The following is an 11,037-nucleotide window of genomic DNA, read 5'->3' on the forward strand; positions in this document are numbered from 1 at the left end:
TGTTCCATTCCGTGCCGTTCTGAGCCGTGGGGAGCCCTGAAGGACAGCAGAGGGGACACACCAGCCCCGGGGTCCCCACCACGGTGGTGCTGGGGATCCAGTGAGAGCAGGGAGAGCCAGGGGTTGTTCCCTGTTCCCACCCCAAGAGTGTCAGGGACCCTCCAGCCTCCTTTCCCTTCCGAGGGGTTCAGCAGCTCCCAGGAGGATAAAGATCAGGAAAACAGTTGGGGAGGGGGAAAACTGCTGGGGCTGCAGCCCCTTCACTGCACCCCCAAACTGTGCAGGGACAGGCCGTGCCCTCCACCACCACACGCTGTCCTTGGGGTCCCCTCTTGCTCAGGGGGCTCTGTGGTGGCCCAGCCCCAGCTGAGGGGGGGACAGGCACTGTGAGAGCAGCAGCAGCAGTGGACAAAGGCAGCTGCAGGGCTGGGGGGTGGATGTGGGGGGGATCCTCATTAAATTGACTTTAATTGTGCTCATTTAGCCTCACTTCATTGATCAAGCTCACACAGCAGAGTTATCCCTACGGGGCAGGGGGGCTGCCCGTGGTGGGGGGCTGCCACAGCGGGGGTCTGTCTATGCAGGGGGCTGCCCAGAGGGAATGTACCCACGGGAAGGGGTCTGCCCACGGTGGGGGTTCTGCCCATGGGGATGTCAACTCATGAGGGGAAGCCTGCCCAGGGAGGGGGTGCCCAGGTTTGATGTTTACCCACTAGGGATCTGCCCTCTGTGCCCAGGGACTCAGCCCTGGTGCTGCAGAACCCCTGCACTCAACCCCTTCCCACCCACATCAGGGGTTCCCCTGGCCCTTTCCCACTCCCACTCCTGCCAGCATCACTGCGGGAAGGAAGAGCCCGAGACCCGCTTTTTGTGAGGTTTTTTTGGTTTTCTTTTTCAGTCAGGAAACTCTTTCCCAGCACTCCCAGACCACCGGCGGCCGCACGCCGGGATCTGCCCTGCGCTCCCGCTCGGCACGGATTCCACGCGCTCGGATAATCCATAATGGCCCTTTCCTGGCCCTTCCCACGCGGACAGGGATCCCACAGGCCTTCGCACGGCAGGGAGGAGGATGTGAAGGTTGGCTGTGCGGTGCCATCCCGTGTCCTTCCGTGTCCGTGTGTCCCCAGGCACGGCTCCGTGCCGCAGCCGCACGTCCCGCTGCAGCAGCGCCTGTGCCGGGCTGTGCCCTGTCCTTGTCCGTCTGTCCCCGTGCCGTGTCCGTGTGTCCCGGAGCACACAGCTCTGTCCGTGCGGTGCCGCAGGGTCCCCGCGGCCCCGGGCCGCTCCCTCCTAACTCGATTGCCGTCCCGCGTAATGAATCGCCCGCCGTAATCTAATCGTGGTTACGAGCGATTGGGATTTATTTCAGCGTTTTCAATCAATTACACCCTTTTATTGCAAAAAAAGGAAAAAAAAAAATAAAAATAACGCAAACCCCGCGGCGCCCTGACAGGAGCCCCGGTGGCAGCCGCTGCCAGGCCTTGGCTCCCGGTTCCCCCCGGTGCTGTTCCTGCTGCCGTTCCCACTGTGTGGTCCCTGGTACTGAACAGGCTCCGCTCGCCCTGCGCAGCCCCCTCACATCACAGAGCCCCCCAACACTGCACAGCCCTGCACGTTGCTCTGCATGGCCCCCCAATATTGTACAGCCCCCCAATATTGCACAGCCCCCCTTCTGCTCCACATGGCCCCCCATTATTGTACCCCCTCACATTGCACAGCTCCGCGCACTGCTCTGCATGGCCCCCCCAACATTGCACAGCCCCCCGACCACACACAGGCCCCCATCATTTCACTGCACGTCCCACAACACTTACACCTCCACCTCGTAGGGCCCCCAACCATTCCAAAACCTCCCCATTGTAGCCACCCAACACTGCACACCCCGCACCCTGCTCTGCATGACCCCCACTTACTGCACATGCTCTGCATGGCCCCCCATTATTGTACCCCCCACACTGCACAGCCCCAAGCATTGCACAGTTCCCTAACATTGCACAGCCACCCTAGTTCCGTATGGGCCCCCATTATTGTACCCCCTCACACTGCACAGCCCCTCAGCATTACACAGCCCCCCGACATTGCACAGCCCCCCTAGCTCCTCATGGCCCCCCATTACTGCACGCCCTTCCCACCGCACACCCCCTCAGTTATCCCCCTTATCCCACGCTCCCTTCCATCGCACGCCCCCCAACACTCCACTCCCCGCCTCGCCGGGCCCGCAGGCCGCGCGGCCGCCCCGCCCCGCCCCGGTGCCCCCGCGGCCGGTGCCGGACCTGCGGCGGGCGCTGCCCGCGGCCCGTTCCCCTCTCGCCGCTCTTTGATCGCGCTCGCTCCGGCCCGGGGCGCTCGGGGCTGTGCGCGGGGGGGCCTCGAAACCGCCCCCGCCGCGCGTGTGTCCCCCCCACCCCCCGGGGGGGGCGCCTTGAAACCGCCCGCGGCTCCGGCCAATCAGCGCCTTGTTTACACTGCGTGATTGACAGCGCGCTGGCGCGGGGCCAGCCAATCGGAGCGCGGGGGGGGGCCCGCGCTCTGCGGCGGGGGGTGCGCAGCAATGCGATTCCTCCCCCCCTACCCCGCCCCTCCGCCCCCAGCGCGCACCGCGCCTGCGCGCCGCTCCCTCCTCCCCATTCATCCGCCGGGCTTGAATTAGGCGCCGCCGTTCCGCGCCGCTCGCCGACGCGCTGATTGGCAGCGGCGCTGGCGGCCCGCCAGCCAATGGGGAGCGGCGCTCTCTTGACGCGCGGCGCGCGCGCCGGAGGAAGAATGGAGCCGGGGTGTGTGTGTGTGTGTGTGTGTGTGTGTGTGTGTGAGTGTGAGTGTGTGTGTGTGTGGGGCGGGGGGGGGGATCAATGGCCGGCGGGGCGCGAGCGCCGCGCGGCGGCCAATCAGCGAGGGGGCGCGCGCGCGCGCGGGGCACGCGCTCATTAGCATGCGGGGCGCGCCCGCCCCGGCGGAGAACGCGCGGCGTGAGCGGGAGGCGCGGCGGGGTCCCCCCCACCCCCCCCACCCCCCCGCCTTTTCCCACCCCCCCCTTTCCCTCCCCCCCCCCACCCCCCCCAACCACACACCCCCGGTTCCCTTTGCTGCAGGAGCAGCCGGTGCATGGGCAGTGCACGGGCACCGGCAGGAGCACGCTGCGCACCCCCGCCACGGGACCGCACTCGCCCCGCGCGCGGAACGCCCCTCCGGTAAGTAACTGCGATCCGCGGGTGGGTTTTTTTTTTTGGTTTTTTTTTTTTTTGTTGTTTTGTTGTTGTTGTTGTTGTTGTTGTTTGGGGGTTATTTTAATTTCGGGCGCTCCGGGGTTATTGTGTTTTTTGTTTTGTTTTGTTTTGTGTTTTGGTTTTTTTTTTTTTTTTTACGCCTTAACAAATTTTTTTGGCGTTATTTATTTTGGGTTTTTGGGCGTTAATTTTTTTTTTTTTAATTGCGTTTCGGGCATTATTTTTATTTGTGTTTTGAGCATTATGTTTTTTTTTTTCTTTGCCTACTTGGATTTATTACGTTTTAAATTTTTGGGCGCTAATTATTTTGCATTTTTTTCAATTTGTCTTTGCAAATTTCCTTTTCTTTTGCATTTTTACCTTATTATTTTTTTCGCTTTATTTGTTTGCACTTAAATATTTATTTGCATCTTTCCGGCATCAAAATATTTTCTACGTTCATCTTTTTCCTACAAAACATTTTTTCTCTTCATCTTTTTTCCTCCAAAATATTTTTCCCTGTATCTCTTTGCACCAAAATATTTTCCCCTTCCTATTTTCCCATTAAAGCATATTTTCCCTTTCATCTCTTTATATTAAAACATTTTTTCCCTTAAAACACGTCGCTTCATAACGCTTCGCCTTAAAATTTTGTTCATTAAAATTTTGTGCGTGAAAACATTTATTCATTAAATCATTTGCTCATCAAACACTGCTTCACTAAACCGTTTTCGCCTTCAAACATTTTCGCATCGAGCTCTTTTTGCCTTCAATTTTTTGCTTTAAATATTTTTCCGTTTCAATTATTTTTCATTATTTTTTTCGCTTTACATTTGTGGGGTTTTTTTTACGTCAATTAAAAAAAAAAAAAAAAAAAAAAAAAAAAAGAAGCAAAACAATATTTTTCGCGTATTTTCCTTAGCTTTATTTAAGGAAATACAGACGTTTTGTTCCCGGCCCGTGTTTCTCCCCCCGTTCCCCGCGGTCCCGGCCGGGCCCCCGCGCCCCCCGGCCGCGCTCGCCGCCCCGCGCCCCTTTGTTCGCCGCCGCCCGGTCCGTGCCCGGCTCCCCCCGCCGGATCGGGCCCCCCGGCCCCGGCGCTGCCAGAACAATGACCCGGCGGGCGGGAACCGCGGCCGGGCACCGGCAGGGACCGGGAACCGGGGCTGCGAGACCGGGGAAATATCGGGAAACCGGGACAGGGCGCCGGGGACGGAGCGGGGAACCGGGGAGAGGAGGGTCAGGACAGCGGGTGATATCGGGGAAGCGGGGCCGGGGAACCGGGCTGGAGGGAAGACGGGGAAGCACCGAGGAACCGGGGCTGGGGAGGGAAGGAAACCGGGGAACCGCGGCGAGGGAGGCGCCGAGCACCGGGGAGACAACGGGAAGCGGGGAAGCCGAGGGCGAGCGGGGCCGAGCCCTAGGGAGATACGGTCGGTGAACCGGGAGAGATAAAAGAACCGAGCGCCGGGAAACCGGAACCCGAGCAGCGGCCAGAAAGGGTCGGAGCACCGGGAACCGGGCCCGAGCTCTGGGCAGCCGGGATTGGGGACCGGGAGCGCTGGATAGAGGGGGAGCTGTGCTCCGGGAGCACCGGGAGCGTGGAGTGGGGGGGCTGTGCGCTGAGGAAACTGGGGCTCATGAACTGGGAGCACTGGGGAAAGGGGGGGCCGTGCTCCGGGGGTGGCAGAGAGCGGGCACCGTGCGCCGGTGCTACCGGGGAACGCGGGGCCCTGCGAACCGAAGAGAAAGCGCGGGGCTGTGCACCGGGAAACGAGGAGCGCAGTGGTGGGGCGCGGGGGCTCTGGGGTGCAGCGATGGCCGTACCCCCACCCCGGGCTGTGCTCTCACTCTCTCCCTTTCTCTCTCCGTGCCAGGAGCGGAGGATGAGCCGACAGCCCCGGCGCGGAGCGCGGCACGACGCCCGCCGAGCCGGCCCGGCGCGGCGCTGAGCATCGCCCACCAGCCGTGTCGGGGTCCCGCCGAGCCCCCCGTGGGTGGGTGCCCCCGGCATGGACGGCCGTGACTTCGCGCCCCCGCCGCGGCTGCTGTCGGAGCGGGGCAGCCTGGGCCACCGGCACGGCGCGGGGCGCGTGGCGGGGTCGGCGCACGGGGCCGTGCAGCCCCCCGGACACTTCCAGCCCACCAAGTACTTCCCGGCGCCCATCTCCATGGCCACGCACACAGGTCAGAGGGGTCGGGGCGCCCGCGGTGTGGGGGGCCGGGAGGGGTTGGGAGGCTCGGCACGGCACGGCACGGCCCCGGGAGCTCGGCCTCCCTTTGTGCCGACCTCGCTGTCACCGCGCCCGGTGCTTTTGGAGCGAGGACTCGCACACAGACACGGGGAATATCCCCCCTAATCCAGCCGCTCCGCCGGCGCGGGAGGAGCGTGACCCCGGCCACATCCCGGTGCCGGGACGAGGCGAGGCGCGTTCGGGGCGAACAAGGAGGCCGTTATGTGCGGGGCCGTGGGGCGGCGGCAGCGGCGGAAGGTCACCGAGCCCGGGCTCGGTATTCGGCGCCCAAGTGTCAGGGTGCGAAGGGGCTCGCGGCGCGTGTTCGCCGCGGCAGCTGCCGGAGCCGGACAAAGCGGGGCACACGGCCGAGCTCGGCACGGCCAGCCAGCCCCGCCGCGGGGGCACCGGATCCGGCGGCCGCGGCGAGCTGCCCGCGCGGCTTTGTCTGCGGCATGTGCTCGGCTCCGGCACGGGCAGGGCTGAACCGCGGTGCACAGCGCCTAAACCGGGGTTCGCTGCCGAGCTCCGGGATGGAGCCGGAGCGGGAGCAGGGCCGGAGCGGGAGCCGTGTGCCGGCTCGGGGCCCCCCGCTTCCCGCCGGCGCGGGCGCTTGTCTGGCCGCGGCACGGCGGCAGCGCCGGTTATTGTCGCCGCCTTGATGAGCTGTGAATACTAATAAAATTATATCTGCTTTAATGGGATTACAATTAGTGCGTGGATTAGGGCGGGGGGCACGGCCGGGCCGGCGCGGGGGGGGGGGGGGGGTGGCAACCGTGGGGGGTTCTTGGAAGGAGGTGAAAAGCGGGGGGCACCGAGGGGTGCCGGGGAGGCGGCGCCGGATCGGGCCCGCGGCCGAGGCGGTTTCGCTTTGTGCCGGCGGCCCCGCTGCCGGGACCACCGCCGGGCTCGGGGGGCCACCCTGGCTTCCCCCAGCTTTGTTGGGTGAAGAGTGCGGATGGGGGGCTTGGAGCCTGGCCCCGGGATGGGGGATAGGGTGGGGGTTCGGCTGCTCTCCCGCTCGGGGGATCCCGGAGGGACGCCAGCCGGGGTGCTGCTGGCTTCCCTCCGGCTTCCCTCCGGTTTCCCTCCGGCTTCCCGCCGCGGCGGCGTCCCCGTGCAGGACCCTCACACCCGCCGGGGCCTGGGCGACACATGGGAGCCCGAACGCACCGGAGGTTGTTAAAATAACATGGATCCGGCTAAAAATACCCCGGCAGAAACGCGCCGAAAAAAAAGGCATTAAAAAAAAAAAACCAAAAAAAACACACTACCAGAAAAAAAAAAGAAAAAAAAAAAACCAACAAAAAAACAGAGAAGCCAAACCCAACAACAGAACGAGCTAAAAATACTCCGGCTTTGGCAGGGCCGGCGCAGCCGGAGCGCTTCCCAGCGAGCTGCGCTCTGAGGCTCGGCGCGGCCGGAACGCTGCCGGGGCGGATAAACCGGATAATTCAGCGACCGGCACGGTGCCGGCGGGAGGGGGGTCCCCGTCCCAGCACCCCGTGTGCCCCCGGCATGGCCCGGCCCCGGTGCCGGCAGCCGTGGTAGCGTGGCGCGGTAATTAAGGGCGATGATTGATAATTACCCCACCCTGCGCGCGGAGCCAGCCCGCGGTTGGCCGTGGCGGGGCGATGCCGGTGCGGCACCGGGGGCACGGCGGGGCTGGGGGGGCTCCGGCCGCGCTCCCCCAAATGGCTCCCGGCCTGGGGCCGGACTACACCTCCCAGGAGCCTTTGCCGGGCCCGGCGGCCGCCCTGGGAACGGGAGATAAAACTGTTTTCCTTGGGTTTATTAAAGCCGTAACTCAGGGCCGCGCGTTCTTGGAACCGAGCGCTCCGGTTGGCGTCGGGTTTGGCACCGGCACCGGGTGGGTGATGGCACCGGGGCTGGGTCGCTGGAAGTGCTCGGGGATGGGGGGATGGAGACCCCCGGAGCTGCCAGAGCCCACCCAGGCGGGCTGCGCCCCAAATGTAGTGGGTCCCACTGCTGCAGCACACCCCGTGCTGAGCAGGGCCGGGAGTCCCAGGGCCTCTGCGCAAGCAGGGGGTGGGAAACTCTGGCAGAGGCCCACGCTGAGGCCTGGCTGCAATTTTTGTCCTTTGGATGTTTTTGTGGGTTAGTGGAGAGTTGTGACTGCGCCGGACTGTGTCACCGTGGCCGAGCCCTCGGCTGGGAGCAGCGCGGCCGTGCCGGTGTGTGGCTTGACCCTGGGGGTGTGGGTGTGCATCCCAGTGCCGGTGTGCATCCCAGTGTGCATCCCAGTGTGCATTCCCATGTGAATCCCGGTGTGCATCCCTCTTGTGCATCCCAGTTGAATCCCGGTGTGCATCCCTGGTGTGCATCCCGGTGCTGACCCGCAGCCTGGCACTGGCAGTGCTGGTTTCATCCTGCTGCTGGCACGCAGCCTGGCCATGACAGTGCAGGTCCTGGTGCATCCCAGGGTGCATCCCAGCCGCGGTGAGTGCTGGATGTGCTCCCACACCTGTCCCCTCCCTGGATTGCACTTCGGGTTGGGTGCCCTGCGGTTGCTGGCGTGGCTTTGGGGGGGGATTTGGGTGGTGACGGTGGGAGGCAGGTGGGGACAGTGCCCCTGGCTGGGTGGTGACACAGGGCCAGGTGCCAGCGCTGCAGCCGCTCTGCATCGCTGCTTCCCTGGAGCTGGGATCTGACGAGGGGCTGGAGGCCACGGCGCAGCCCCGGCTCCCCCCAGCCCCCGAGCGGCACATTGCCAAAGTAAGTGTCAAAGTTAAACCAGATCTGGAGATTAACTGGGCTGCTCCTTGGTAGCCACGAGGCGCCGGGGCTGGTGGGAGCAGTGGGATGTGCAGAACCCCGGATCCCGCAGAATCACCCCGGCTCTCGCAGAGTCATCCCCGAGTGGTTCCACTGTTCCTTAGTCATGAGCTGGATCCAGGCAGAGATGCTGCCACGTGCCAGGCCCTGGGGGACGGGCAGCTGCCACCAGCTCCTGGCACTGCCCAGGGAACAAATGGGACTCCATGGAGAATTTTGGGGTCACTCTGGGTACCTACAGCTCCTTGGGACCCCTAGCCCTCCCTGTGCCCTGATTGCCCCACAGCATCACGCCAGGGCAGGCTCTGACCCTGCCCCGTGCTGGGGTCCCTCAGCCCTGAGGGGAGCAGGGATAGACGAGTCCTCCCCCCACCAGGACCCATGTGTGTGTCATTTGAAGGAACTGCCCAGGGTGCTCATGGGCCCACATTTCGGAGGGTTCCTGGGAAGGGTCCATGTGCATGGCATGCATGTGGCATCAGGAGCTGGGTGGGACATCAGGACCCCAGGACTTGACGCTCCCTGGCTTCCCTGTGCTCCAGAAATGGTCTTCCAAGGCACATGTGTGTTGGGTTATGCTCTGGGTGTGCAAATTGTGCTCTGGGTGTGAAAGTCATGCATGCAGGGAGCATGCAGTGAGCACACACATGTGCCAGCTGTGCCAGTGCTGTATGCCAGGCGTGCCAGCAGCATTTTCCAGCTGTGCCAGCAGCTTTTTCCAGCTGTGCCAGGGTTGTCCACCACCCTTGTGAGCCCTTTGCACACGCGGCCCCAGTGAGTGTGCAAGCGCTGAGTGTGCATTGACTGTGGCCAGCACAGCATTCCAGAGGGGATAAACATGGCACAGCTCTGGGATCGCCCTCCTGGCCCCCTCGGGCACGTTTCAGCAGCATTTCACCATTGCAGCGTTCATTTAGTGCCGTAACAATATGGATTCAGTTGGAATTACAGCACTGAGGGAGCTGGAGCCTGTTTATTCCCTGTATGCCAAATTATTAAAGGGGCCGTGTGGGTTGTGAAGCACGTGGGGGGCTGCCCACCACCCCCTGCCCGGTTGGGGGGGGCCTGGGTTGCCCTGCCAGGGTCCCTGCCAGCTCCCAGCCCTCCGCCCGCGGCCCCAGCTCCATTAGGAATGTTCCAGCCCCAAAATAGCCGAGGGAGAAACCCAACCCTGCGCACGTCCCCCCCGCCACCGCCGCAATCCTGGGTCTGTCACCGCCTTGGGGATCCCAGAGCAGCCGTGGGCTGAGCTCCCCCAGGACCACGGCCCCCCCTCCACACGCTGGCCTTGAAACTTTCTGCCTTCCCAAGACATTCCCATCTGTGCTGCACTTGGAGTGGGGGCGAGGAGCAGCTGGAGGGAAGGGAACACCTCTTGTTGTCCCCTCCTGAGTCTCCCAATGCCCCCCCCCGCCCTCTCAGCTCTGTCAGTGTGGCTGTGCCGAGACCTGGCACACTTGTCACACGTGTGACTCTCTGCAGATTCGGGGCCAAGGGAAATTTCGTGCTGGAGCCGGGAGCGATGCCGGCGGGGCTGAGTCATGGCACCGGCCTCGGGGAGCCCAGCCAGGGAGTTCCCAGGGTGACGCTGCCGGGGGGTGGCAGGGGGGGCCAGGCTGGGACCCCGCAGCCCATCTGTCCCCTGCTGGCAGCCGGCCCCCGGTGCTGTGCCTGTCCTGGCGAGGGGAGCCACCCGCGCTGGCGGCTCATCGGTGACACGAGTTGTGCACGTTCTCAGTGACCCGTCCCTCTGCTGTCCTTGCCATCTCCGTGGCTAGAGGGGCAGAATCGGGGGGCTGCTCCCTGCCCCTGCTCGCTGCTGAGTGTTCAGGGGGTCATGGCGAGTGGGAATGTGGGATCAGCAGTGCTGGCCACGGGGCCAGCGCGCCGGGGGACCCGTGAGTCAGCGGGTGGGCGGTGGGGAGCGACGGCCCCACAGCCCCCCTGGGACACCCCGGCCCCGCCGCCATCGGGGTGGGGTGAGGGGTTATTTTTTTTCCAGCCCGTTTCACAGCTTCCAAAAAAGTCTCATTCTGGAAACCTCGGCTTCCCGCCCGGCACGCTGCCGGCTCCACGCCCGCACGGGGTCCCTCGGCACGGTCCCTCGGCACAGGGTGGGTTTGGCGTGGGCAGCACCGGGCAGGATCCCCTGGGATGCGTTGGCACAGCGGGGTGTGCCCACCCATGCCGGTGCGTGTCCGGTTCCCAGGGCTGCGGGTGGGATGCGGCCGTGCCCCTGGCCCACGCCGCCCTGCCCGGCTTGGCCTCGCCACGGAGGAAAGAGCGAAGCTGCCTGAAACCACATCCCGACACTCATCCCAGAGGCATCCCGGTGGGATTAGCCGGGGAGCGTGGGCCGGCTTAGAGAGCAAAGCATCGCTTCCTGCCCCGGCTGGGCGGGCAGCCAGCCCGCGCTCCGCACCACGCCACGCGTGCCGAGCCGTGCCGAGCCGTGCCACGGCTGCTCCGGCACACACGGATGTGGGGAGCAGGGCCACATGCTGGGGGCAGCTGCTCCCCCATCCTGGCTCCCCCCATCCCAGTTCCCCCCATCCCGGCTCCCCCCGCCCGGCCGCTGGCCACCAGCTCCGAAGTTTCCACCATGATCTCACGGCTTGGCCGGGATGGGAGCGGGATGGGGGCGGGATGGGGAGCGCCGGCCATGGGCCTCCCCAAGGGTGCTGGGGGCCCCCCCGGGCTGCGGGGGAGGCAGCGGGGTCAGGGCCAGGGCTGCTCCCCCTCCTTGCACTCACACACATGTGCACACACACACACACACACACACACACACACACACACCACAC

General features: G+C 64.5%; 1 protein-coding gene and 1 long non-coding RNA gene across 3 annotated transcripts; one reads left to right on the forward strand and one right to left on the reverse strand.

Moving 5' to 3' along the window:
- Positions 1–860: 860 nt before the first annotated feature.
- On the reverse strand, positions 861–2,437 carry LOC130260499 (uncharacterized). Its single transcript, XR_008841798.1, has 2 exons — positions 2,274–2,437; positions 861–1,389 (listed from the first exon to the last, which is right to left on the reverse strand). It is a non-coding gene; the product is annotated as an uncharacterized LOC130260499 (long non-coding RNA).
- Positions 2,438–3,063: 626 nt separating this feature from the next.
- On the forward strand, positions 3,064–6,141 carry LOC130260549 (translation initiation factor IF-2-like). Of its 2 annotated transcripts, none has more exons than XM_056506070.1 (3): positions 3,064–3,188; positions 5,081–5,390; positions 5,569–6,141. In XM_056506070.1, exons 2-3 carry the CDS (start codon positions 5,216–5,218, stop codon positions 6,114–6,116), a joined length of 723 nt encoding a protein of 240 aa, XP_056362045.1. In that variant the 5' UTR covers positions 3,064–3,188; positions 5,081–5,215; the 3' UTR covers positions 6,117–6,141. The 2 variants fall into 2 exon arrangements, with proteins under 2 accessions (XP_056362045.1, XP_056362046.1); XM_056506071.1 differs by lacking the exon at positions 3,064–3,188 and adding an exon at positions 4,592–4,705.
- Positions 6,142–11,037: the final 4,896 nt, after the last annotated feature.

The sequence above is a fragment of the Oenanthe melanoleuca genome, chromosome 18 (assembly GCF_029582105.1).
Source record: "Oenanthe melanoleuca isolate GR-GAL-2019-014 chromosome 18, OMel1.0, whole genome shotgun sequence".
Classification (NCBI taxonomy): domain Eukaryota; kingdom Metazoa; phylum Chordata; class Aves; order Passeriformes; family Muscicapidae; genus Oenanthe; species Oenanthe melanoleuca.